The 27,498-nt window shown below is 41.0% G+C and overlaps 2 protein-coding genes across 11 annotated transcripts; one reads left to right on the forward strand and one right to left on the reverse strand.

The window, feature by feature from the left end:
- tgo (Aryl hydrocarbon receptor nuclear translocator homolog tgo) lies at positions 1 to 26,073 on the forward strand. Of its 10 annotated transcripts, none has more exons than XM_085657972.1 (13): positions 1 to 224; positions 991 to 1,039; positions 14,499 to 14,579; positions 17,650 to 17,807; positions 20,235 to 20,552; positions 20,655 to 20,858; positions 21,487 to 21,678; positions 21,762 to 21,920; positions 22,020 to 22,170; positions 22,261 to 22,418; positions 22,504 to 22,688; positions 22,846 to 22,987; positions 23,070 to 26,073. In XM_085657972.1, the coding sequence occupies exons 1-13, from the start codon at positions 185 to 187 to the stop codon at positions 23,288 to 23,290; spliced, it is 2,058 nt and encodes a 685-aa protein (XP_085514098.1). In that variant the 5' UTR covers positions 1 to 184; the 3' UTR covers positions 23,291 to 26,073. The 10 variants fall into 10 exon arrangements, with proteins under 10 accessions (XP_085514098.1, XP_085514097.1, XP_085514095.1 ...); XM_085657971.1 differs by having other exon boundaries at positions 2 to 224; positions 14,499 to 14,578; positions 17,646 to 17,807; XM_085657975.1 differs by lacking the exons at positions 1 to 224; positions 991 to 1,039 and adding exons at positions 4,489 to 4,631; positions 13,351 to 13,558 and having other exon boundaries at positions 14,499 to 14,578; positions 17,646 to 17,807.
- On the reverse strand, positions 24,329 to 27,360 carry LOC118449044 (U3 small nucleolar ribonucleoprotein MPP10). The gene is made up of 4 exons (XM_035883178.2): positions 27,198 to 27,360; positions 25,772 to 27,119; positions 25,571 to 25,679; positions 24,329 to 25,475 (listed from the first exon to the last, which is right to left on the reverse strand). Exons 1-4 carry the CDS (start codon positions 27,272 to 27,274, stop codon positions 25,102 to 25,104), a joined length of 1,908 nt encoding a protein of 635 aa, XP_035739071.2. The 5' UTR covers positions 27,275 to 27,360; the 3' UTR covers positions 24,329 to 25,101.
- Between the last annotated feature and the right edge of the window lie 138 nt (positions 27,361 to 27,498).

Below are 27,498 nucleotides of genomic sequence, written 5' to 3' on the forward strand. Positions count from 1 at the left end.
ATCGTATTCAGAGGTCCAAGCAAAAATAAAATTCCCGAATAAAACTTCAAAATGGCGCGACTGCTGAGTGTAAACACCCAGTTTTGATATTAGTGGAGTGTAGGAGCTGAGTAATATTTCCAAAAACGATTGGCTGTAGTCCAGATATTTTGTACAAACGGTGTAAGGAAAAAATTCAAACTGGATGTTCACTACTGTATCCACGATCGCTCATTCTATACCAGGTAAACGTCGTCTATCACAATGTTTGACGCTCTCCATGCTTTTCCTAACATAATTTCTCTAATTTGTATGAGAAATATATGAAATACGTTCTAACCAAAATTATATTCGTCTACTTTCGTTGTTCGTTCCCTTTCAATTGGACGCATTTTAAAGTATAATCGTTTGATTTTTCAAAATGAGCATATTCGTCGTATGTTATGTCTTCAGTTTTTTCAACAGGATGCTTATATTTCTCGTAAAACATGTACAGTTATTCATCCTTCATATATAGATCGTCCAAATTCTTTAATACTTATTTATAATCTACTCTAATCAAAGTATTTATTTCTTCAAAACTTATTCCACATAGCACAAACAAAGTCAATAATCATTCAATAACAATATTACTTCTTTCTCTATGCTCTTAAATATCATACAATTGATATTTGAAAGATATTTGGTTCGATAACTTGTATTAATTTGAGTATATTATCATATTAGTTTATATCAATAGAAAGATGAATTTAATTTGCGACAGATCTAATTTATCTAGGTTATACGCAAATAAATCTTTAAGATATAAAACTTTATAAGCTTTTGTTCTTTGTATGTACTCATTGCGTTGCATATAATAAAGTCTGTGTAGTTATATCAGTATAGCAGTAAAAGTATATACGATTATAAAGGAATATTTATATAATTTGTGTTTGCCCTATATGACCCGTTTGTTACTTAATTTACAGACTAATTTAATAAGCGAATTAATTAAGTTTTCTATAATTACAGGGAGTGATCAGAGCAAAATGGCGCAGAAGTGTGGTTCTATTCACATAGGGTAAGTTAATATATTGAAAATTTCCAAAGAATGATATATTTCGAATGTGACTTTAAATAATTATATTTTATAGAATATGATTTTCCTTATAAATTCTTATATTAGAGATCTCGAAGATAAATTAAAAAGGCTAATAATTATTCTTCAATAAACATTATGTTTTTCATCTTATAATGATATTAACAAGAGTAAGAAATTTATTTACTGAAACATACCGGATATGTATAATCGGATGAGATATTGTCTATTATATATTAACTAGCAAACGATCTTATAGACAAAATTTTGTGCACGAAGTTGTACTATTACCTGTAATTGAGGTTATAAGTAAAAAATCTCTCTTTCCATCTGTATATATATATGTATATATATATATGTATGTAGGTATGTGTATATATATATATATATATATATATATATATATATATATACACACACATATATATATACATACTTGTATACATATTATATATAGATAGATAGATAAATAGCTCAGTTCATTTCAAAAGCATGTGATAATATTAAGTGATATAATATCTACTAAAATGTATCAGCTGTCAGCGCGGTTGAATATGTTTTATGGCTAAGTACACGTACACTCGATAATTCTAATAATTAGTTCTAATATCTACATCACGATATATTTTTCGAACAGTCACATTTGTACTTGATACAATGATTATATTTTTGCAACCGTATCGAAACGTGCAGCGATAATGATCGATAACGGAAATCTAAAATATTTTATCGATCTTTACTATCTACATCCGACAAGATGGCCAAGCTAAAACATTTTGTGCGCTTCGAAATGTTAGATTAGAAAGAAAAATAAAAATAAAAAGTTTTAATTGGTAAGGAAAAAAAATACACAGACCGAATAAAGTTTTAGAATAATATAGCGAAAAATAATTATTAATTATTTTTTGTAAGATTCCACGAAGATCAAACAACTAATATAAGGATGTTTGCTACGCAGCAAGTAATTCGTCGTCGGACAATGTTAGCGCCTCTTGGTAATATTTCTTTATACCGTCGGTGTTTTATTGCGACATCGTGCAAGAAACGTTTCGTTATCGTAATCGTCGTAGACTTTTACCTTAGCGGCAGCAGGCCTTTTTCTTGAAAATATTTTTCCACATCGAGCCAAATCATTTCGATCTGGTAAACTCGACTGACCTTCGTACCAAGAAACGATCGGACGTTGTGATATTGATATTTTTGTTTTTATTCGATATGGATATAGGAAAAAAGATCTTGTACCAAGAGAAAGACTAGGCGAAAGAAGAAGAAGAACGCGCGGTAGTCGATAGATTCGTTGGAACGTTAAAGCGCTATAAACGTAGAGCCGATAATTTCGTAGGATCGTGTCGGGTAGGAGGAAAAGAAAAGGTAGTTGGGGGAATACGTAAAAGAAAAGAAGCGTGCGAGGAGGGGTCATCGTTACGGAGAGAGAAGGCGCGTTCGTTCCGTTGCTACCACCAGGAGGGACGAAGGCATCCCGGTTAAAAGTCGTGCTTTATACGGTGGCTGTTCCGCTCTCTGGTGGGAGAAGTGATAGTCCTTACCGGGGTATACCACACGGCGGCACATTATACGGCTATGGTGGAATCAGTCACTGGCGAGTTGTGGGTGGTGACTAGTCGACGACCCATCCGTCCCTCGATCTCTCGGTAGATCTCCGATAGATCTCTCGGTAGATTTCTCGTCCGTCCGTTCTTACGTTAGTGCTTCTTCCGCGTTTCCTCCTTGTTATCGTTTCCATCCGAATGAACGTCGTGTTCTTAGTTCGATCGCGATCGAAGCGATCATCGTAGTGGTCAATCCAGGCGAATGCTCTGAACGAAATCATCTCCAACGTGTTCGGTGGTATTCGTCGTCGCTTATGATGCCTCGTGCTAAGTTTAAACGACGCGCGTCTCGCGCCCTCGTCTAAGTAGATCCGGGATTTACGATTCCAACGGAAAACTCAAATTCCGTTGACGCGAAAGTTTCTCCTTTTCTCTCTCTCTCTCTCTCTCTCTCTCTCTCTCTCTCTCTCTCTCTCTCTCTCTCTCTTTCTCTCTCACTCACTCACTCACTCACCCTCTCTCTCTCTCCTTCTCCTTATTCCACTCTCCTTGCTCTTCCTCCTCTTTCTTGTCGTACCTTCTTCGATATAAACATTTGGAAGAGCTTTGTATCGGCTCGACGGTGAAACGACGGATCTTTGGTGAGCTTCCCTCGTGAGTTTGTTGAAAGTGGTTGTAGAATGAAGTGGTGGAAAAATAGCTGCTATAAGCTCGGACGTAATTTGCCAGGAGTTTCGAACCAAGAATAAAGAAGAGAGGAATCCTACACAATTGTTCTCTGACGAATATCGTTTTAAGGATCGTTTAAAATCGAATCGGTTGATATTCTTTTGCGAAAGTGACTGAATATTAGCCGTTTCGAAATCGGCATCAAAATAGTCAGTGTCGAAAGCAAATCAACGTTGTTGCGCGAATCGATCTGGATCAACGAACAGAGTCTTTTCAAGCAAATTCATATTTTTCCAAAACCGATTGATACCAAATCGATCATGAAATTTTCGCAAAACAAGGACGAGAATTGCGAATCGAATATAAGAAAAGCGTAGAATGATTTACACCTAAAATCGGTCCTAGCTATTGGCTTGAGAAATAAAGGAAATTCATGCTATATTGGTCGTAAGCCATGGCGCGCAATAATGAGAGTCATTACAGCCGAGGTCGAAAGGTCGCAACGATAATATTGTAGAAGTAAAAGTAGTCCTGTCAGAGAGAATCCTCGTTTTAAAAAAAAAAAGTTTGTTTTGTCCTTGAAGATCCTTGGAAATAGACATAACGCTCGAAGTATTTGAACGATTAATTAATTTATTATCATCGGAATTCGACTTGGGAAGGAAAGGAATACATCGATCGTAGATTGAAAGAAAAAGTTTGAAAGCAGGAAGATACTGGAAGCCGTTTATACCGCAAATCGAAAGATATCTCGGAAAGGGAAGGAATCCGAGTTAGCTGGTGCTTTGATATTACGACTTCCTGCGGAGCACCCTTCGGCCGTCGCGTAGATATCGCGAAACCCCTATCGAGAGAACGCACGCGCGTATGTTCTCGAACGTGTAACAGGTGTCCAGTGCGCCAGCAAACGTATGTGGGATATAACTTTGCAAAGTCTGTATTGATCTAACCGAAGAGTCATAATAAAATTGGCATCGAATAAGGAACGATATGTCCTTGTAAAGAGGAATAATCGGAATAAGATGAGTTAATGACAAGGAAATCGTTGGAGGATTTTTGGATCATCGAAATCGTGGAAGACAGGCCGTCAAAATAGAATATCCCGGTGGCAGTGGTATGTACGGGGGTGGTACGGGAGGTGCAGGGTATGGGGTCGGTTTGGGCCCGGGACCTGGGCCCTCGCACTACGCTCCCTCGGGTTCCGGCGTGAGTTACCAATTGGGCCCACCACCCCCACCGCCGCCAGCCGCTTGCCCCACCGGCGGAAGTCAGCTTCTGTCTTACGGGCCCAACCTATCGCCTCACCACATACAACAGACGCACGCGGACTCTCAGCAGCAGTCGAAAACACGGAGGTAAATCTTCGTCTCCCACGCGCCTCTAACCATTTTCTTTTTTTCTCCCTTTGCCTCTCCCAGAAGAGAGAAAAAGATGAGTATCGCGTTTCAAGCAAAACTTCTTTCCAGCCATGCTGGATCATTGTCTCGAGATCATCTTCTGCCTCCTCGGAGCACGAAACCGACATCGTCCGTCTACTAAAATCGCTTTCCCGGGGGATGTTAAAAGTCGGCCCTTTTGATATCAAAGCGGGTTTTAAGCTCTTGACGAAAGGATCCCGCGTCTCGCGTACATATAAACGTGCGGAGAATCGTGGGAAAGGTTGGGACTTTTAAATAGCACGCGGTTTTTGTGGTAAACTGGACATGCACGTTGAATCGATGGATGCCGTCCAGAGAGAGAGAGAGAGAGAGAGAGAGAGAGAGAGAGAGAGAGAGAGAGAGAGAGAGAGAGAGAGTTCGCTTTAAGAAAATTTATCCTTTTATTTATTGCGAAGATCGGTACGTCGAAAGTGACGATGAACGTGAGACAGGGACGAATTACGTATGACACGAGTAGTTACGTAGAACGAATTACGTATATTGATGATTATGAAGTATCTCGGTAATTACGCGGTACGCACGTTAACGGACAATCAATTGTCGCTTTAATAAGAATAGTGAGAACAGACATTGTGACTGTCGTGAGAAAGAATCGAAATACGATTAAAAGTTAAAAAGCGGTTTAAGATCTTTACGTAAAATTTGGTGGGCTTGAGTATGCGAAATAGCTGCATAATGCAAACGTTAACTCGTCCATTTACGAAAAAATCATTTATTAAGAAGCTCGAGAAAACATGCAATGTTAAGGGTTATCCATAAAGGTTTCGTCCACAGGCACGATTTCTTTTTGAATCGTCAAACATCTATTCCGTAGCGATCATTGAAAGAACTCGAGGCTGAGTTCTTCGCCTGAAACAATCTAGTTATCGAGAGTCGTGACCGAAGTACTTACGATTGCTTATTGAAATTGAGAGGCTTGCGGTGTACTTACGGATTCGCCTTTCGCTCGGACCGTCGACAAGCGGAAGAAATTTGCGGATCGTTTCGAAGATTACTTATGCCGATTCACCTTATTGTGACTTATTTGTGCCGATTGTATTTTAACCTTAATCTATCACGAGTAATTCCGTATTCTGCAAGATGCAATAAAAAGTAATCATTTTATGAATCTATTTTGCAAACAAGCTCGCAAAGTTTTCGAGACCGCTTTTACGATGAAATCGAGGAAACTCATTAAAACTTTTCTACGTCATGATTCTGAAGTAGCATGCTGGTTTATCGAAGTACGATGGAAATCTTCTTTCACAATGATTATTTCCAAATTTCCAAGAAATTTTTCAATTTTTCATCGATACGTTATCGTACCTATCGCATATTATCGGGATTCAAATATTCCGAAGAAAAAGCAACGATACGCGGAACGCACATGTTCCGTGTCCGCGTGAAAAATACTGAAGTCGGCCGTGAATCTAGATAGCTCTATTATCGTCGAGCTTGTCGTAAAAAAGACTGCGAATTCTCGTCAAGCCAATCCGATCCTTCCGCGCGCTTCAAAAGCACGAGAACGGTGAATCGATAACGAGAAGTATCCTTGCATAAACTGAATATTTATTAACCGTTAAATAAATAAAAAAACCAAAAAAAAAAAAGAAAAAAAACAAAAGAAAAAAGAAGCAGCACGTCGCGTTTTCAGATTACGCTTTACAAGTAAAAACATTTTATACAAAAGTATACGTATTCGACCAAGAGATTATTATTAATTTATGGTGTGCAATCATCGCAGTTTAGCAAACATACGTTTTTGTTATTGCAAAGTCAGCAACTTTTTCTTTACATTAACAAGTAGATTATAATCAATAAATACAATTACAATTTCACTGCAGAATACGTACTTACGGCTTCTTCGCGCATAAAATGTGATTTCCCGTTGAAAAGAAGGAAAAGAAGAGGAAGAATAAAAAGAAGAAGAAGAAGAAGAAGAAGAAGAGAGAAAGAAAAAAAAAACAAGCGGACGAAGGAAAAAAGGAGGAACTTCCTCGGCGACCTTGAAGAAAAAGATACTCTGGCGTAAGCCATTGAAACGACGATAACGATAATCTTCTCGAAAATATAACAAAGCGGGTACAAAGTTGACGTTATCGTGAAATGCATACAACAGAATTGCGGTGCGCGGTCACGCGCGACGATAATAAATTGAGATCACAAGAAAAATACATATATGCGCGAAGAAATAGTTATGACGGCGCAGCTCGTATATTATTACGTACGGTACGGTACGTAAGTACGTATGTATGCATGTACAAGAGTGACCGTATTACGTAGGAAGAAACGAGAGCACGTACAATACCCGAGAGATTACATTTATCAGCGAATATTTCATTGGCCTCGCTGATCGCTGATTTCATTTATCGTCTGCTTATAACGAACCGACTTCAAACTTCGCTCGTTACGTTCTTAAAGTCTCGTTAAGTCTTTCTAAAGAAGACTTTAGAAGCGATTGACGTTGATGCAGGCGGATCTTTGAAAAGAAAGTAAAAGAGAAAAGAAAAAAATAAAAGGGATAAAGGATAATAAAACGATCGATATCTAATCGTATAAAATATCGAGTGTCAAGCCGTCGTACAACTGCTTATATTATGAAATAATATCAGTTGGAGTGACGGAACGTAAAAGTTGACGTTTAATAAAGTGCATCGCGTCTGGTCTCGTTTGCGGCTCGTCGCGTCTAACAAGCCGCAAAATACACAAGAAGGAAGATTAAGGGTAGCCGGGGTGTCTAATACGATGAGTTTACACGGGTCGTTCTACTCTCTACCACGTGCATCGAACGTGCGAGCACGAAACAAAACCCACTCGTCGAGGAATTCGTCACGTAGCAGAGATTTGTGACCGTTCCACGCATTTACGCGCCGATTACCGCGACCTTGTTGCGTAATCCGTCGTGTAAAACCCAAAAATCCAAAACACTCGTTTACCCATACTTTATCTACGTCCGTTTCTCTTTGTCGTCTTGTCTTTACATCGGGAAAAGATCTCTCCAACGTTTACGGAGAGATTTTGCTACTTAGGACGGACTATAATTTTCTTGTAAGCGAAGATGGAAAATAATTTGAGATTTAACCAAGTCTAACTTTCTTCGATCATGTTTCTTTTTCCCGCAAATGCGGGGATGCATCCGCAAGATGCAATTTCTCGCAGGTATATTTACAAAATCGTAACTCTATACTCAACTTTTGTTTGTCTTTTTTTTTCTCCTTTTTCTTCCTTCTTTCTTTTCTTTTCTTCTTCTTCTTCTTTTTTTTTCTTTTTTTTTTTCTTTTTTTTTTTTCTTCTTCTTTTTATCGTTTTCTTTCTACATGGATGTTGAACATTTAAAAAGCAGGCTATATTATTTGTTTACATCGAGATGCCCGATGTTCGTGACAACTGGCTCGAAGTGGGAATTTCCAAGTCGGAGTAGCCTTCTTTCTAAGCAGCGATTGCGCTCGCGATATCGTCTCTTTTTACATTCTCTTCGGGAAGTCCTATGTAAATCGTGTGTTTGCTCTCTCCATCATCTCTCCACGCGGTACATTTATACAGTACAATTATCGTCGGTAGGCATACCTACGCACTGTACGTAGCTCGCGAGTGTTTTGATTTCTACACGTTAGCAACTCATTGCGAAGCGTTAATTATATTATAACGACTAATTAAAAGAAGCACGGGTGATTTCTGGTGCATTAATCTGTAAAAATGTAAATCGCAATGATAAAGATATATTTATTTCACGCGATCGCTACGGCCGCGAGCGCCTATGTTAAATAAATGGCATTCCGCGGCTGGAAGGAATTGTTAAACTGGATGGATCAAAATGGAAAGTATGTATTCAGTTTAATACGGCTCCGACCACGTTGTCGGATTATCTTCCTTCTAATGAATTCTCCATTATTAACGCCTCATACACTCGTCTGATATTAAATCCATAATTAGGTCATACGCGTGCGATGTGGATTTTTAATTTACAATTGTGCATTTCATCGCGAGCATAAATAAAACGAAGTAATGCGCGGACATCTATTCGCCGCTGATATCTGACCAAACAATTTTCCTTCCTTTTTTTCATCCCCAACGAATCGTATTTATCTAAAGATCGTTGAAATGATAAAACGAGACGACGGTGATTCATGTGAAAAATATTTTTTATTAGTCTGAGACAGCCCAGACAAAGAAAATGTCTTTAATGAAGAGTAAAAGAAAAGGGTCTCGTTAGAGGGCACATAGATCGCGCGGTTGTAAACGTAATTAGATGGATTTCTTGCTTCCTCTTCCTCGTATTCTTCGTCGCGTGACTTTCCGCTCGAAGCTAGGTTACACACGCCCTGAGCAATAAAGGTTTTCTCAGCCGTGAAAACGGCCGGGCCTCCCGATTGGGGTTCCGTTCTAGGGTAACGCGCGTCTTTCGCGCCCGCAAAAAACTCTCGACACTCTTCCTTTTCTTCCTTCGCATCTCTTCTATCGGGATCAATTGCGAGTTTAAAGCTTTTCTATTCGGTTCGACACTTGAACGACAACTATCGCGAGAATGGCAATTATCGTCGATATACCGTTCCTCTTCTACTTCTTTAGGATAGTTTCGTACAGAAGGAAAATGGGACGGTTACGACGTTAAAACGAAGACGAAGACGAAGAATTCGAAGAAATGTGATAAATCTCGTCTTTCGAGGGATCCCTCGCGAGTCGTAGAAGATTGTTAAGAGGCTACGGCGATCGAGGATCGATCGTGGAGGCGGTGACCAATAAGAGATCGTCTGGGAGGAAGAAAGAAGAAAGAGAGAGAGAGAGAGAGAGAGAGAGCGGAGAGAGAGAAGAGAGCGGTTCTCTCGCGCGAGCCGCTCTTCAGAGACCGATGGACCGCCCCTTCTCCAAGCCGCCAATCCCCAAGCTCTGATCTTGCTTTAATATGCGACACTGTATACACCGCGAGAGTATCATCGTCACCCCCTGACCAAGCTAATGAAAAGAAAAGCAATGAACGGCCAAGAGTCGTCGTCATCGTGCTTAGACGTTAGATAAGCAATCGGCGCCGTCATTCCATCGACTCGGAGAATCGAAGCGTTCTATCCGTCGCTTCGCTTCAACGAACCCCACGGGTGAGCTCTGCTAAAATACGATGATTCGTTGCATAATTATATAGTTAAATGCTACTTGAAATAACTGGACGCATTCAAGGACGCGTGTCGTAACGCTCGCGACGACACTAAGAATCGAGTTCTCTTTCGACTTGGTACTCGCATTTTTCCCATTTCTACTTGAATTTTTAACGAGCGCTTAAATAAATTTACATTTAAATCGAGAAAACATTTGTTATCGCGTGATTCGATGCGTAAAGGCTTTATGCCATTGGTGTTTCTTGCGTATTCCTCGGATTGGAACGTTTCAATTATCCCCGGCGAAGAAATCGATGAGATTCCGCTCGAGAAGGAACAGCTTTCTGAAAAATACCGCGCATTTCGTAGGTACACTGGGTATAGATGCTCGTTCTCCTGTTCTCGAAAGGCACCAGGACGGAGTTCGCATGTATGTATGTACGTATTATGTACGTGCGTATGTACGTGCAAGTGTCCCAAACGACTACAGGAAGAGAAGGTAGATGTAACACACGTGGACGTAAAGGAATGGCGAACGCAAATGTACGAGGACGAGCGTGGACAACGGTTACAAAGAGGAAGAGAAGGAATAGAGGGGTCAAGTCGTGACTCTTGAGTCGAATGGAAAAATGCAAAAAGGCGCCACCGTAACTTGGACACGGCGTGCCACATCACGTGGCATTCTCTCTCCTCATTGGCCCCCCCTCTGTCTCATTGTCGTATTTTGTAAATATTCTTAAGGTACTTTTGATCTTTAAAGAAAGATCGACAGGTATTCTCGTGTCTCGTCTTTATAAAAATTATTGAAAGTGAAATTATTTACCGATCGATTAATTAAACTCGAAATATTTTCATTCGGTGAAACGCTTGGAACCATTTAAAGTTGATCATTAATCTCTATCTTAATGCCGAACCGTCGCGTCGGGTCATTTACAGGCACGTCCACCGAGTATATCGTCGAGTGGCGTAAGCCTTAAGAGATAATTAGAAGCCCTAATTACCGGCGGTAAAAGCGTGCGTTTGTCTCGTGTGAGATCAGCGTTACCGCCCACTATGCGGACCAGCTATACTATACCGACATTTGGAATCTGCTCGTCTAAAGAAATACAAAAAAGCGATCGTTTAACTCTTCGTTTCGTAAGTACGTTCATATGTACGGTGAAACATGAAACAACATGGCACAGTATGCCTTTAGCCTCGTTCAAGTCTTTACAATGAGAGAGTCGGCTTAGACGCACGCGAGATAAAGATCTGATACTTAGTTTCCCACGGCTTTTGTTTCGATATATATATATATATATATATATATATATATATATATATATATGTATATACATATATATATATAGAAAAATTCACGAAAGCAGGAGAAATGGAGCAATACTGGCAAAAGGAAAAGGTGCTTCTTTCTTGTCCTTAGAGAAGTACGATGGTATATCTAAAGATCGATTTTTCACGAAATCGTTCAATGTCAAGGGTCGAACAACCGTAATCCGCTATCGTGCCAGTGGCTACTTTGAAAGAATTTTTTTTTAAAGGTTACAAACTTAATCGTCGTCGTTGTCGATCGTAAATAAAATAACGACTGCCAGTCAGCCAGTCCTTTCGATACGCTACCAAATCCATTTCGGCCATTGTATAGTCGAATTGTAAACCGATGCTACCCGTCGATTCTATGAACTCGTTCTTCGAGTCTTGTAATAGGCCATCGACGTCATGGTTTATTGCGACCGTTGATTTAGTGTCGTGCAGGGTCAATATTCTCGTATCTGCGTTTGTATGCTGTTGCTTTCGTTTGTTTTTTTCAAATGATATTTTTCATAGTTTTGTATGGTTTACGACGTAAACCACCGCGCGGTCATGTAGATAAAATCTATTTTCTAAAGGTCACGTTGAGTAATTGGTAAATGATAAACGATAATTGATATTTCTCTTTAGGAAAGTAATATTTCGCTAGGAGAAGTAAAAGTTTGGCGACTCGACGAACTCGAGTCATTGATATTTGATCGTTCGAAATTTCGTGCTGGATCTAAGTTGGAGAACGAGCATCTTCTTTCCGTCGGACGATGCATACGCATCGCATATGCAAAAACGTTTCGCATAACGATACGGGCCATCTTATAACTCGGCGTGTACGTGATACGAAGCCGGTTTTCGTATTCACCATATGATTTATTACCTAAAATCCGGATAAGGTACGCGTTCGCGATTTCGTTATTTCGAGATACAAAGAACATTTTACAAAGTTTTACAAGAGGAGGAGGAGAATAAGAAGAAGAAGAAAGAGCGATTTATTTGTAGGTGCCGAGAATAAAATGATAGAGGAGCGAGTTTTTAACGCTTGTCTTCCGCGCTCCTCGTTACACGGGTCGTTTCTAAAACCTTCTGGAAGGTGCCGCAATTGGAGCACCTCGTTGAACCTGCTTTGAAGCTTAAACTTTCTCTTCGATTCGAAGGCGCGGATTATAATGCCACGTTCTGGAATTGGGTAGCAAGATATAAATGCCAGGGCTAACGAGTAGTACGATGGAAGAAAAGGGAAGAAAGTGCCATAACTTTTCATCGGTATTCGATCGACCGATGCTACGGACGAAAGAAACTTGCCGTCGAGTCGTCTTCTTTCTCACGAAAGATTCATACGTATCTGTTAAGTCGACATAATACCGCGGGGCGCATCATTATGTACTCCATAAGTCTCCGGGTACATCTTCTCTCTCTCTCTCTCCCTCCCTCTTTCTCTCTCTCTCTCTCTCTCTCTCTCTCTCTCTCTCTCTCTCTCTCTCTCTCTCTCTCTCCTCTTCGCATAAGGGACTAAGAAAAAGAGGAGGAAAGTACGTTGGAGGGCTGCAGAGGAGAAGAAGAAGAAGAAGAAGAAGAAGAAGATAGAGTAGGAGAGCGAAGGGAAGACTGGTGGGTACGGAGGTACCCGGATACACTCGCTGCGGGCCCTACACCCCCACTTACCTCGTCTACCGGGTCCTCCGGAGTTCTCCACGGTATGAGAAAGGTGAAGAGAGGGAGGCACCGCTTCACCGCATGGCACGTTCACCACAGCGAGAGAAAGAGCACGATGGCGAGTCGAGTGGTGGGGGTAAAAATAAAAGTGGTAGGGATAGGAGGGCGCACCGGTAAGGGGATATCTTGCTTTTTCGCTCAGGGTCAGAACCGTACATCACCCGCGCGCACCGGTGCAATAGACTGACGATCGGCCGGATTTCTATGAGCTCTCCGGCTCGCTCTATCTCTCTTTCTCGCCAGGCCGAACGAGAGCATAATTTTCTAGCGAGCGGTTAATACCGGCGTCGGTAGAACGAACACGAGCTTCGATACCGATAATGAGACGGCGGTGACGGATTTACGGTGCCCTCTTTTGCGCTCCGAGTCCATCACCTCTCTCTCTCTCTCTCTCTCTCTCTCTCTCTCTCTCTCTCTCTCTCTCTCTCTCTCTCTCTCTCTCTCTCTCTCTCTCTCTCTCTCTCTCTTTCTCCCCCTACCCTCTCCTTTCTCTCTCCCCTACCCTCTCCTCTCTCTTTCTCTCTTTTCTGATATCTTTCCATGTATTGTAGCGAGCGACCCTTATGGGCTTTGCCATATTCTTCCGGGTGTAAGCGGTAACGAGGTCTTGAACGTCGAATAAGCTTCAGCATCGCTATCGAATCGGCGATGTCGCAGGAAGGAAGGAAAAAGTGGGACAAACTGAATTATTTCGCTCCAATTCTTCTCGCGTTTCTTCGATTACGGCCCGATGTGTCGAGAGAAAGAGAGAAAGAAAAGGTAAAGAAACTTTCCTTCGAAGATGCGAGGAATTCTCTCGACAATTCTTCTAATTTTTTATTAATAAACTTTATGAATTCATTTGCCGGAAATAATTGGATTTATTTTCGATAAATACTTTTATGAAGAGTACTCTTCTCGTGATCTGTAATCGCACGAACGTTTTATCTATGTCTTGGCTGAATATTAAAAGAAACGTAAGATTCGAATGTATTTCGGCGGCATAGGGATAGGGACAGATCCGAGTTGGAAGAAATTAATTGGTAATTTGTCAAGGATCGTGTAGAATAGGACTCGGCAATCTCCATGCGTTGAATTTTAATCGTGCCATTACTGTTAGGTGATCCAGATTTGGTGGAGTAGAGCAGAAGGCCAATTTTGGATCGGGCAGTTCGCGTTTGGTAATCCGGAAGCTATTATAGTATCGCGCGTCGATGACGCGACATCTATTCGCGCGACTATTCCTTCCTTTTTTGCGAACTCGCTTTTCTCCTTCGTCTCCTCGTCGAACGGTATAATAATTTATCGCACAACCACGCATCTTGACGTCCAACGTTCGCACACGCGCGCGCACACACGGAGGTATCTCGTAAAAAGTATCTACGCTCGCGACTCGCGTATCGAGAATTAAATTCGTCCATGTCCGCGCATACGTATACCTTGTTAAAAAGTTTCCCCGTGTTTTTTATCCTTGTGTTCGCGTGTGCGTTTGAATTTCTAATAATATTTCTACCGTCGGGCGCGTCGCGCGTTATGTATATATATATATATATATATTTACACACATACACTTTGGGACACCACTATAGGCGCGATCCGTGTAAGTTCCTGCAAAGAAAAAAGAAAGAATCGAATAAAAGGCGCGCTATCGGTATCACGATCCTCGGACACGATGGAAAAGCGAAATTTAATCGGTCATTTCCTTCTCTTGGTGTTTCAGGTCGGACGAGGATGATACTAGTGGATGTAAATATAGAAGATTGGAGGACGACAATGTGCAGGATAAGGAGAGGTTTGCGAGGTGAGTATCAGACTCGAGAAGATTCGGTAGACTCGTTAAAATGTTATTGCCCTTCGCACCGGAGATTCCTCCTCTTATACGCATATATCGAATCTTGTTCGGTTTTTCGTCGCGTGTAAGGGACCGCGAGAGTGGCATGGACACCTTTCTGGTAGCCGCTCCCGACATTGTTAATTCGTCTCACGAAATCGTGGCCCCAATATGTTCTACCGGTACACCCTGTACATGCCTTCTCAAGTACCAAGATACATACATACCTACATGATACCTACCAATGTGAGCCGATAGCGGAATGGGAAGCCCTCGAGGCTGCTCCAGCGTGGGAACATAAGGTACTTATACGCGCACCGTCCTTTAACTTCGTCCACACCGCGCTCTATCTCGATTCCATTCTTCACCTCTCTGCTCCTATCTATCTCGGTGATATTAAAACTTGGCTTTGCCGCTAAATTCACTCTTCTCTAATCTACTGAGTATTCTTTTATTTTCAACGAAATCGAGAGAGAGAGAGAGAGAGAGAGAGAGAGAGAGAAGGGGGGAGGGGGAGAGAGAAAGGAAAGGATAATATTATTCTACAACTTTTCTCGTCTCCGATCGCGTGCGACTGGGTGGAGTCGCTTTCTGTAAGCAATCTCTACTGTCATTTTGCAGATACACAAACACGCATACATCGTGTTGTCGAAAAGAGGATGGAAAAAGAAAAAATGTTAAAAGAAAAAAAGAAAAAGAAAGAAAGAAAGGAAAAAAGAATCATGGCTCGAGCGATCCGCAACGACTCTGATGTCGCGCGCGCGAATAAGCGAGCGAGCGGGCCGCGCTCAAGAACCTCACTTTTAAGTTAATAACGCAATTACTGCCTCCCGCCGCAAGGCGCCCGTCTCTTCTCCTCCTCCTCCTCCTCCTCCTTCTCCTCTTCTTTTCCTCTTTATGCTTCTCCGCACTATCTTTTCTCTCCCTCTTCCTCAGGCACGTCTTTTCCTCTCTCGGCCGAGGTCCACGGTCGTATTTTCTTCTCGACCTCGGCATTAATACAGAAAGCCTGCATTTTCGGTCTTTCGGCGCGATTACGAGTCTCGCGATAAACCGCGGAATAACTTTGTTTGTCGTTCTACTTCGTCTAAAGTAAGGGAAAAAAGAAAGTCTACTCGATAGACTTGGTCAGAATTTTGTAAGGGTAATAATAAGGGTATTACGACTTGGTGCATATTTATCGAGCAAAAGGGAGGGGGAAAAAGATGACGTGGAACAGGAATAACGACGGAGAAGAGAAGGCGAGTGGTTCGACGAAGAACGAATACGATCGTTGTCGCTTAAATCATTTTCAAACGAAGATGTTATAATCGCGCGTGAGACGGCAGCGTGGCGCGCCATAAATTTTGCTCGGCAACATATTTACTGCCTTTGGGGCAGTAATCGAGAAGGAGGAAGGCGGACATACGCTACGGGACAAAAGTTAACAAACCTATAGGCGATATTTCGTTTTTTTTTTATTTTAATCCATCGTAAGAGAAAACGTTCGAGCGAACTTAGCTCTTATCGAATCGATATTTATTTGAGGAATAACGCAATCGTCGTTTCGTTTATGGATCTACGAATTCGAGAGATTATAAACAATCGCGATAACGGGTATCGGCGTTATTTCGAGGTACGAGCTATCGAAAAGTTTCTCGCGATAAGATCGTGCGGGTCGTCGAGGCTAGCCTCCGCGGAGTATAAACCGTTGGTAGTAGAGGGTAAAGAAAAGAAAAGAAAGGAAAGGAGAAAAAAAAAAGAGAGAATAAATAAGAAACGATAGTGTCGTCGAGAGAGGGCCAAAAAAGAAGGATAAACTTGTACCGAAAGAGGTAGATAAGGATCTCGGACAAGACGGCATTCGCACGGTATCGTTTGGTGCTCGCGCGATTATCGGTACACCCCGTATAGTCAATCCGCTTGCCCGGACCTACGAAGCGAGCGAGCAACTTCGGAGCGTCTGACCTCTGACCCAGGAGTTCTCCGTCCTCCTCCTTGGATCGCGTTCCTTCTCTCCTCTTCCTCCTCCTCCTCCTCCTCCTCCTCCTCCTCCTCCTCTTCCCTTTTGCCCTTCCATAGCTCGCAACCTCCATCGCGCTGGACCGTACGTAGCCTGCTTTATACTTGCGCTTTAAGCGCCGTGGCCTCTTTTAAATAGCGTTGCCCTCTAACAGAGAGAAAGAGATAGATAGATAGATATTTATTCTTATGTCCGTGAGAGAAAGAGAGAATGAAATCGAAGAAAGGAACAACGGAACGGAGATGTCGACGAGCGTTACGGATTCACGTGAACCTCCCGACGAGACGAAGGAAAGATCTTCTCTCTTGCGTGTATTTGCCCATCGTGGACCTTCCACGTTATGTGTCTTTGAACACTCCCGGATGTTCTTGCTCCTAGATCCTTATCCTTTCTTTTTTATTTTCATTTATATTCTTCTCTGTCCGTTCAAAGTTTTTCTTAAGAGATTAAACCACGATAATATCCTTTAACATCGACCGGAACGTTAATCCTTTTTGATTTTCCTCATTGTTGCTGTCCTCGCCGTCGCCGTTGCCGTCGCCGTCGCCGTCCTAGAGGATCGATCTCTTCACGCGCACGCACAACCTCGAGCACCCACGCAAACTTTCTTCGTGAAAATAATTGCGAATTAAATGGCACCACACGTGGAACGATTACTCGGCAGCGCGACAATCGTTACGCGAGATCGATCTACGTAGTTTCATGCAGGGAAAACCTACCTCGGGAGTCAATTTGGTCTAGAATTTGTTTCGTAGTTTCTATGTTCGTCGTGGTAAAGAATAACAGGGGAGAACCTCGTCAAATTCGAACGCTTTAGAAACTACGTGTACTATAGACGTACAAGGAGAATTTATTGGCCCAATCGATCTCGGATGCACGTACATACGTATGATCATTTTGGAAAATAGATTCCTCGATCGCGCGTTCTCTCCTACATTCGAGCCTGCTTACGCGCGTTAATATCTCGCGTAAGTTGATATCTAAAGTATTTCCTCGAGCTATGCAATTACCTTGGTTTTTTCTTGCAACTTACTGCAGGGAGAATCATTGCGAGATAGAAAGGCGGCGGCGGAACAAGATGACCGCCTACATCACCGAACTCTCGGACATGGTACCAACCTGTTCGGCCCTTGCGAGGAAACCGGACAAACTGACGATACTTAGGATGGCAGTGGCACATATGAAAGCTCTCAGAGGTAAGTCGATTTTCATTTATATTTATTATTTATTTCGATAATATTTCGTTCTAAAAGGCAAGTGCTCTCATGCGCGCTTTAATAAATGTTAAAGTTTAACATTTTGCTCACGCGCGGGCGCGGGCGAGCGCGCGCAATATTATTCACTCCACAAGCAAGATATTATGTATATGTAAAGAGTGTGATGCAACTCATCTCGTGGGACTTGTGACGAAGTCGTTTTTAAAAGTCAATGACCGTAAAGATAGAGAAGAAGGGAGAGTCGTATCGAGTAGAGTTGCATGTATCTATGTAATTTAATCGACGCTCGTTCAAGCTCGAAGATCGCGTTGCCGAAAGTTATTTCGTTGACCGTGCCGGATAATTCAAACATCAATGGTAACTTAATCGTCACGTTCCGCGTTAAGAACTAAAGTACTACTTTGTTCCTTATCGAACTCTTCAACGATTACGGCAACTAATCTAGACCTCGAGAAGTTGGAAACCGATTTGCAAGCGAGGTTGCCATTAGAAATTTTATTCAGATCCTTATCCAGTTCATTAAGATGACAAAGTGGAACAAGACTAATCCAATTCCGAAGATTTTCTTCGACGAAGAAGTAACGCCAACCCCAACGACGTAATCGCGGACTTTGATCCGGGAGAAAACAAAAAAGAAAAGAAGAACGAGAAAGGATGTACGTATGTATTCTCGAGATCATCGGGAAAGCTGGGGGGGGAGGGGCGGGGAACAAACAAAAAAAAGAAAAAAAAAAGAAAACAAAAAAAAAAGTCGAGCCTCTTTTTCTCTCTTTCTCTTGGAGGTACCGGAACGAGCGTAACTCACGGATGGTTTCGTCGTCGTACTACGGTCATATCGAATGCAGAAAGCGCGATATATGCTTCCGGTGTAAGAATGGGTGGAGTTGCTCCATCGTCGGCTGTCCCTTTACCTTCGGACACGCATAGGCGTGGTGTGTGCGTGCCGTGATTCCACCTAAGTATTGGTGGTGCGTCGCATTGTTTATAGCCACTTCTCCTCTTTCCCGACAAGAGAACCGCTGAATACAAATTGCTTAACGCAGAGAAAAAGAAAGAGAGATAAAGAGGGGACCTCTCTCCTTTCGTTCCCTATCTTTTTCCTTCTTTCTCTTTACCTGAGCAAGCGAAAAAGAGTGGGGGAGGGAGAGAAAGAGAGAGAGAGGGAGAGAGAGAGAAAGAGAGAGAGAGAGAGAGAGAGAGAGAGAGAGAGAGAGAGAGAAACTATCGCCTCCGGGATGTGTCGACGGTCGTTTACGCCGTCTTCCTCGACCCTCTCCTCTCTTCTTCTCATAACTCCGTTCGATGCACGATGCACTTGGTACATAGATATCTACGAAAGTCGAAGAACGCTTTCGAGCCTTTTCTCTCTCTCTCTCTCTCTCTCTCTCTCTCCCTCTCCCTCTGTATCTATCCATCTATCTCTTTTCTCTCTTCTACGTCACCGGTTGCGGATTGTTAACGAGCCGTGTAGCGATAAAAGTTTACCGACGAACGACGACGGTGAAAGAACCGTTCGAAGGCTCGCGCGCAAACGGCTCTCGAACGATTACGTCGATTCGTTTCGATCCAACCTACCAGCTCCTCCAACCTACCAGCTCCTCCAAGCTCTTCCACCTCCTTTCCATCATCTCTTGACGGGGACGAGATACCATCTTAGCCCACCCGCTCTTATCAATTGCAATCCTAAGAAATTCTTTCGAAAGGCTCGCTCGCAAATTCATTGATGAATATATACGTACATATGTATATTCATCAGAATAAGAGAGAAAGAATCTTTCGAGGCAAAGAAATGTTAAGGGTAAATACTAGAGAGTCGAATTCTTGTAGAATAAAGAAAGCAAAGATGATAGCTTTTCATTTCCAAGCAGAAGATGATTCGATGCGAAGAAACGGAGCCGGTAGAATATCCATGGTGGAAAGAGCCGTAGGCGTCTCGACGCTCGCCACGTGGAAAGTAATGGTAACGAAGGTCACCGGGGGTCTTCCATAGATCTTGTTTGGAAGTCGTTAAAGTACCTCTTCCCGGAATTTCTCCGTATATCGGGGTAAAGATCGCATCGCGAGGCTCTCTCCCCCTCTCTCTTTGGATCCCATCCGCTTTGCAATTCCGATCTTGCACCTCGATAGTTACCTCCGCTGGCGAGGTGCCCCGTCCTCGTTTTTGGTACCACCATCGTCTTTTCTCTCTTTCTCTTTCTCTTTCTCTTTCGCTCGTCTTCTCGCGACTACTTCGACTCGCCTCCGGCGAGCTTACCGTCCGATCGGGTTATCGCACCTAAGCCGATCGCGTTAGAATCGCTTCGATCTGCTCGATTATTTTTTCCTATTTTTCATTTGGGAAAAATGCCCTCATTTTTCAAAAGGTTCGTTTTTATTTTCTACGATCATTGAATCTCCTTTTTTTAGGGACAGGAAACACGGCCACGGACAACGCGTACAAACCATCCTTTTTAACGGATCAGGAGTTGAAACATCTGATCCTGGAAGCCGCCGATGGGTTTCTTTTCGTCGTGAGCTGCGACAGCGGTAGAATCATCTATGTTTCCGATTCTGTCGCGCCCGTTTTGAATTACACGCAGAGTGATTGGTACGGGACGAGTCTATACTCGCAAGTACATCCGGACGATACTGAAAAAGTACGGGAACAGCTCAGCGCCGCGGAACCTCAGCAGGGTGGAAGAGTATTGGATCTCAAGACCGGGACGGTCAAGAGAGAAGGTCAATGTAAGTTAAGGGCGCGTCGGCGGCCAAATTATTCCCTACCAATTGATAACTTTCGCCAAAATCTCTTATTCTATAATCGTTATGTCATAAATATTATTACAGCGTCGATGAGATTGTGTATGGGCTCGAGAAGAGGGTTCATTTGTCGAATGAAAGTTGGAAATCTACAGACGACGGGTGATATGGCAGCCGCTCACGGTCTTCATCGTATAAAGCAAAGAAATTCGTTAGGTCCACCCGCTCGGGATGGGCAAAATTACGCTGTAGTTCATTGTACAGGGTACATCAAAAATTGGCCCCCCACCGGTGAGTTTGGCTTCCAATATTTCATCGTAATCGTCGACGCGACATAACGGTCGCGACAGCGCGACGTAGCGCCAACTTTCTATTTTAAAGCGAGGGAGACGCGTTGTGCTCGGAGAATATGAACGAACCTACGATTCGTAGAATGCGCCGATACCGAGGACGTATGTTGTACATACCTCCTATAAATTAAGCATCTCTCGGCGATCGCACGGAAAGGACATAAACCGAGGCACGTCGATCCCTCGGAATAAGCAGAATCGTTTTGACCTGACGATATTTCTTTCGAGCGAAGGAAAATAGCAGCCTCTCTCTCTCTCTCTCTCTCTCTCTCTCTCTCTCTCTCTCTCCCTCTCTCTCTCTCTCTCTCTCTCTCTCTCTCTCTCTCTCTCTCTCTCTCTCTCTCTCTCTCTCACTCTAACCGATCGGGGAATTAAGTGGAATTTCATATTCACGCTACATTTCCTTGGAATTATTACTATTATTAGTTTCATCGTTTCATTTATTCGTGTTTTGGCAATGCGACATGATGCTCGTTAGAATTCCCGATTAAGAGTTTAGATTTGTGTAACATCTTTATGTTACCGATCAATGGAAGAATCGTTTATTGATTCACGGTTTTACGCTGTAGGTGATTTTGTTCCCCCATGTGTACCAGGTGTGGGTCTAGCTGACAGAGGGCCCGGGGCCGTTCAAACAGGACCCGATGGTGTAGTTACGGACGAAAGTGCATCTACGCATTGCTGCCTCGTCGCCATTGGGCGATTACAGGTTACTAGTACGCCAAATACGAACGATTTAGCGGGTTCTAATAGCAATAGCGGTAAGAAGATCTCTTTCGTCACTTTCTTCTCCATCTTTTTTAATACGCGGTCTATTTTACGTTTAACGATCTCTATGTTTTAGAATTTATTTCACGTCACTCTGCGGAAGGTACGTTTACCTTCGTGGACCAAAGAGTCGGTGGAATATTGGGGTATACGCCCTCGGAACTTTTAGGGCATAAATGTTATCAATTCTTTCATCCGGAGGATGAAACCCATATGCGCGAAAGCTTCGAACAAGGTAACGCGAAATCTTTCGTTCGTTCGTTCGTTCGTTCGTTCTACGTATGAATTTGCACGATACGTTTCTAAACGCAGCAATAATTTTTTTTTTATTTAGTTTTGAAGCTGAAAGGACAGGTGGTTTCTGTGATGTATAGATTTCGAGCTAAGAATCGTGATTGGGTGTGGTTGAGGACATCGGCTTTTGCGTTTTTAAATCCATTTAACGACGACGTGGAGTACATCGTTTGCACGAACTCTCATGCGAAGTACGACTCTTTTTTTTTTTTTTACAATGCGGCGGTTCTAAAAAATAAATTTATCGAACATGTTTTTAATGATATATCCGACGATCGAAGGTCATTCCACTCTGGTAGCGATGGGCAAACGGAAAGCGAAGCCGTACCTGCCTACGGACAACCTGGTTTAGATTACTCCCTTCAGAGACATCCCACCAGGGATCCTATATACCCAGCGCATCATATGATGCAACATCCAGCGGCTGTCGCCGCAGCTGGTAGGGGAAAACTTTTACATACTTTCTATCGGTTACAAACGTCTTGTATAAGTCGACGATTTCTAATGCGACGACTATATTTTAGGTCCACAGCAACCTAGGCCGTCCAGTACACAAAATGTTTATCAAGGGTACGAGACAACGCAGTCACCTATAGCTTACGGTTCACCTGGTCAACAAAGTACAACTTCTTCTGTATTAAGTAGAATTCAAAAACCTGCAAATACATCTCCGACTCCTGTACAACAAGCATGGGCCATAGGTCGTCAGGTAAAAAAGAAGAAGAAAGAAAAAAAAAAAAAAAAAAAAAAAAAAAAAAAGAAAAAAGAAAATTATTAACGAGTTGTTAATGCGAAAATGCTCGTGTATTTAATGAGTTTCTGTTTCAAAGAACGAAAATGATATGTTGCGCGTTAACTCGTTGCAGCAACCTGTAACGGAAGGGTATCAGTACAGTCAATTAAGTCCGTCAAGGTCACCAAGTGGACCGACATATACGCAATTGAGTAGTGGTGCTAGAACACCGGCTACGCAATATCACGCAGTCACGACAGTGCCTAATAATCCGGGTATGAATCGACGTATTAGAATATTTATATTTATTAATTAATTTTAGAGACTTTCGCTGATTCCTCCTTATATTATTCATAGGTATGTGGGGATGGCAAGGTCAACAACATCAAACACCGCAACAAGATGCTGCACAATCAAATCCACAAGTTGCCGGTCAAACGCAACCACCTCATCCTACACAAGCTGGTGGTCCTGGCACGCAACCTCAAGAGCTCTCAGATATGTTGCAAATGTTACAAGACCAAGGTGGCGCATCCGGATTCGAGGAGTTAAATATGTTTAATACCAATTTTGAGTAACGACCAAGGACGAAAATTGCTGACAGTCTTACATCTTAAAAGACTTAAGGTTCAAATCATTTTTGGATTATTCTAAGCATCGTAATCCACGCTCTTACTCGAGCATTTCGACCTGTGCAAAGTTTATGATCAGCACCTTCTATAGATATATCCTACATGAGCGTTAAGTTACTATCGATTGGAGTATCCTGATTATTAGGTCCTAATCGATTAGTTCTGTTCGCATGCATTTCAGATATTACGTTCTTTTGATAACTTTTTCTTTTCTTTTCAAATTATGTTCTCGAAATCGTATGAATTTTAAAATGCATTCTTAAGATCGGTGGTTATTATTTAGCAAAAGTGCCATTAGAGAATGCTTGCTCTTATAATGTGTTTTTATCAGATGTTTTAACGGAAATAGAAAAAAAAGAAAAACTAATAATTATTAACATGGACATAATTATATGAAGATATCGAGAGATTTCATTCTACTTTAATGTAATTATGAATTCTATGATTTCAGGTAATGCGATTTGCAAGAGCGTGAATCCATTATTTTATAGTCAATATGATCTAATAATTTGCAAAGGAATGATAAACTTTGTGTTTTATTAATTCAGTCTGTATCTCTCTCTTTCTCTCTCTCTCTCTCTCTCTCTCTCTCTCTCTCTCTCTCTATCTATCTATCTATCTATCTATCTATCTATCTATCTATCTCTCTCTCTCTCTCTCGAAGTAGTTTATTATTTTGAAGCTTACAGTAGACATTGTGCGATGTGTTCAGAAGAGAGAAGCCTGCTTTACATGGCATATATAAATACATATACACGTGGTATATACGATATGTAACATTTCAAATCTTCTGAAATCATCGATGTCTAACTTTATCTGTCCTTGTTCAAAGAGGTAGTGTTATATGATCTTTTTATTAATTAGACTATTATTTCATTTCGAATGCCTTACGAATTCTTTAAAAAATGCGAAATAGGAAATGTGTTATTTGATTATTGAAAAAGGTATATTTTAAAAAAAGAAAAAAGAATAATCAATCAGAAATCTATGCAAATCATGATCATTTTAATACCAGCTTATCGGTAGGCACATAAGGTTAGCTTAATTATTTTTTAATTTAGATATTTGTAATTATAAACAGTGCAATCATAAATCAACATTTGACAGAAATTGTTCAAACTTGACAATGTACAAAATTATGTAACCCACTTTGCTTCTCTGTGCAAAACACCATTTTTAGATATTCTTAAAGAAAAATATAGATAATGTTATACATATAAATAATTGCATTTATAAGTAACCACGTGTGACTTAGTGCATTTGTACATGTTTAGCAAAAATTTCGATAAGCAGATCAAAACAAAATTACGGCATATCATGATGAATTGGGAACATTTTTCACTAATATACGAGGTATACACATATATACGATTTTTTTTGTTCTTTTTACAATCAATCATCCTGTACGAATGTAGTTCCAACATTACCTCCGACAATAATTATAATAGCGAAGAGACGAAAGATATCAAAATGTGTAGGCAACAGTTGATTAAATATCTTGTATTTAATATTGATATCTTTCAAAATATTTCAAGTCTTACTCTCATACTCACGAAAGATATTCCCCCCGTTCCTACACGACCCCACATACATACTATATTTATTTTATCATCGAATCACAATTTCAAACGATCTTGAATGAGCGACCAAAAATAGAAAAAATCCAATTAAATTTCATTTAATATATATATACATATACATATGTACATGTATATATATATATACATATATATATATATTGTATTTACATAAAATATTTACAATTTTAATCTGACAGCGGACAAAGCTTTTTTATTTTTTTCTTTCGACATTTGATGATTTACTTTCGACTTGACGTGACTTTTAACTTGGTCCTGTAGCTGAGTAAAGAACTTGCTCGAAGATTTTGTGACTTTACCAATCGTCTCATCCACCATCGTAATATTCCTATCCTTGCTCAATTTTTTCATCAAAAGAACGTTTTTGTCCTTTTTATATTTTTTCTCGATTCCCGGTTTGATCGCATTTAATTGCTCTTTTCTTTTCCTATCTTTTTGTCGTTCCTTTTGTTTCAACTTCTTCCTTCGTCTTTCGCGTTTCATGTCGGTGATCGTTCGCTCCGATTTACCGATAACATCGCCCCGTGGTTTTTCTACGAAAATAAGAAATAAAAATAATAATAATCTTGTAGTATTTTTTAAATTTGATACATCGAAACGATATAATCAATGTTTTTCAATGACATACCTCTAACTTCTTCAGGTGCTAATAAGGCAGCATCGCTGGTAGCTATCGGCGCCACTTCTTCCATATTGATGGCAGGAATGTTACTTATAATTTTAATTTCAGGCTGGGCCTACAAAAAAATGAACTTGCACATATTTCTTGTCCTTTAAATATTACAAAAAGTATCTATATAATAAAATCAATTGGGAATATTATACGTACTGCTTTTGGAGTATAATGGAAATTGGACAGTGCGTCCAATTTGGAGAATAAAGAATGCATCATCTCGCGAATTTCAACTTGCGCTTTCGGCTCTTCTTCCTCTACTTCTTTGGTTTCCGGATTTGAGGCTTGTTTTTGCTTGAGATATTCGTTCTCATAAATTTGTGACAAACTTTCTTTGCTCTTTTCCTGATTTAATATCAACTTTTTCTTATATTCCAAGGGTGTTTCAACGGGTTTGAATTTCTTTTCGACGTCGTCCCATGCCTTGTCCTTTATTCGTTGCTTAATTAAATCCTCCAGTTTGAAAGTAGTCTGTTCGGTGATAACAGGAGGTGGCCTGGAGGTAACGTCAAACTCCACATATTCTTCCAATAAAGAGTTTGGCGGTCTGAGAGCAGCATTTACTTCTCCCTTCAATTGCCAAGGCTTTTCAGCTAACGCTTCTTCTTCCAGTTCTTGAATCCTCTGTTGCAAACGTTCCTGACGCGCTTCAAGGGAGGATTTAATTTCCAAATTCTTCTGCTTATTATCTACTTTATTTTCTAAACTATCTGTTTCGTCCGAATCGTTTGTCAGATTGAACTTAACTCTTTTAGTAAAAGGTCTTAATTCAGTACCATTTTCTTTCTCAACGTCGGTACCTTCTAATTCGCTATTGTCCAGCGATTCCTCATCATCATCATGATCGTTACGAAAGGAAGATGATACTTTATTGTCGTCGCCATCGTCCTCGCTATTCGGATTATCAAAAAAGTCGGCATATTTAATGAACTTTGCATCCTCCGTAAAATCGCATTCGTCTTCTGACAAATCGTTAAACAAATCAAGAGATTCTTCGTCGTCATCGTCCGATTCATTCGTGTCTCTCTTGTTTAGTTTTTCTCTTCTATCCTCATTGGTAAGATATTCATCTAATTCTTGTAATTTAAAAAATTTATCATCGACGATAGACTTTCTTTTGCGTTCTTTTATCCTCTTTATCTTTTCGAAGCTACTCTTACATTCTTCATCTTCTTTCCCTTTCGCTCGTCGATGTTGTATTACGCTCGATGCATTCTCAGCTTTATCGTCCCGCTCTCTGTTCTCTTCTCTGGATTCAGGCTTCGTGGTAGAGATAGGTAACGTTAGTGCTTTCTTACCGGCTAACAATTTGGATATGCCACTTAAAAAATGTATCAATTCTCCTTCATTCTGTAACTCCAATTGTTGCCAAATTTGTTCCTCGTCAAAACCATCGGTCAACAGCTCTGGCAAGGCGTTCGTATTCCTTTCCGTTTGTTCTTTTGTAAAATCGTAGAGCTGCTTCATAGTATTTTTGAAATTAACCGCAACACCATTCTGTACACTTGATTGAAATAAATATTTTATTAGTTTATATAATTATTTAAGTAACGTTCATTGTAATTGGTTATATTAGATATACCTTAGAAATTCTTCAGGTTTCCGCGTGTTGTCGTCGATCGCAGATATAACCTTATTAAGAATTGTGCCTTGAGCCATTATTATATCACATTCGATATAATAAACGTTAAATAAATGTTAAAGTTTGCGAAAAGAAATGGGTTAGAAACATCGCGGGTGGCCACCTGTACGGATTATAAGAAAATCATAGAAATGTAACCTTAACGTGGGCATTAGTAATTGATGCGATGACAAAAGATTAAACGCGATTGGCCAAATGGCATCCCCTTTTGGCCAATAGAAAACGTAAGCGACAGTATCGA

Source organism: Vespa mandarinia, chromosome 6, assembly GCF_050613455.1.
Source record: "Vespa mandarinia isolate Hongniang chromosome 6, ASM5061345v1, whole genome shotgun sequence".
In the NCBI taxonomy this organism is placed as follows: Eukaryota; Metazoa; Arthropoda; class Insecta; order Hymenoptera; family Vespidae; genus Vespa; species Vespa mandarinia.

Bases quoted from the DNA above. Each gene is read 5' to 3' on its own strand.
- LOC118449044 (XM_035883178.2), bottom strand. From the start codon at position 27,274: ATGGCTCAAGGCACAATTCTTAATAAGGTTATATCTGCGATCGACGAC. The intron at 25,680-25,771 runs GTACGTATAATA...ATTTTTTTGTAG, and splicing joins TCCATTATACTCCAAAAGCA to GCCCAGCCTGAAATTAAAAT. The intron at 25,476-25,570 runs GTATGTCATTGA...TTATTTTCGTAG, and splicing joins AGCACCTGAAGAAGTTAGAG to AAAAACCACGGGGCGATGTT.
- tgo (XM_085657968.1), top strand. From the start codon at position 4,393: ATGTACGGGGGTGGTACGGGAGGTGCAGGGTATGGGGTCGGTTTGGGC. The intron at 20,553-20,654 runs GTAAGTTAAGGG...ATATTATTACAG, and splicing joins GGTCAAGAGAGAAGGTCAAT to CGTCGATGAGATTGTGTATG. The intron at 22,689-22,845 runs GTAAAAAAGAAG...AACTCGTTGCAG, and splicing joins CATGGGCCATAGGTCGTCAG to CAACCTGTAACGGAAGGGTA.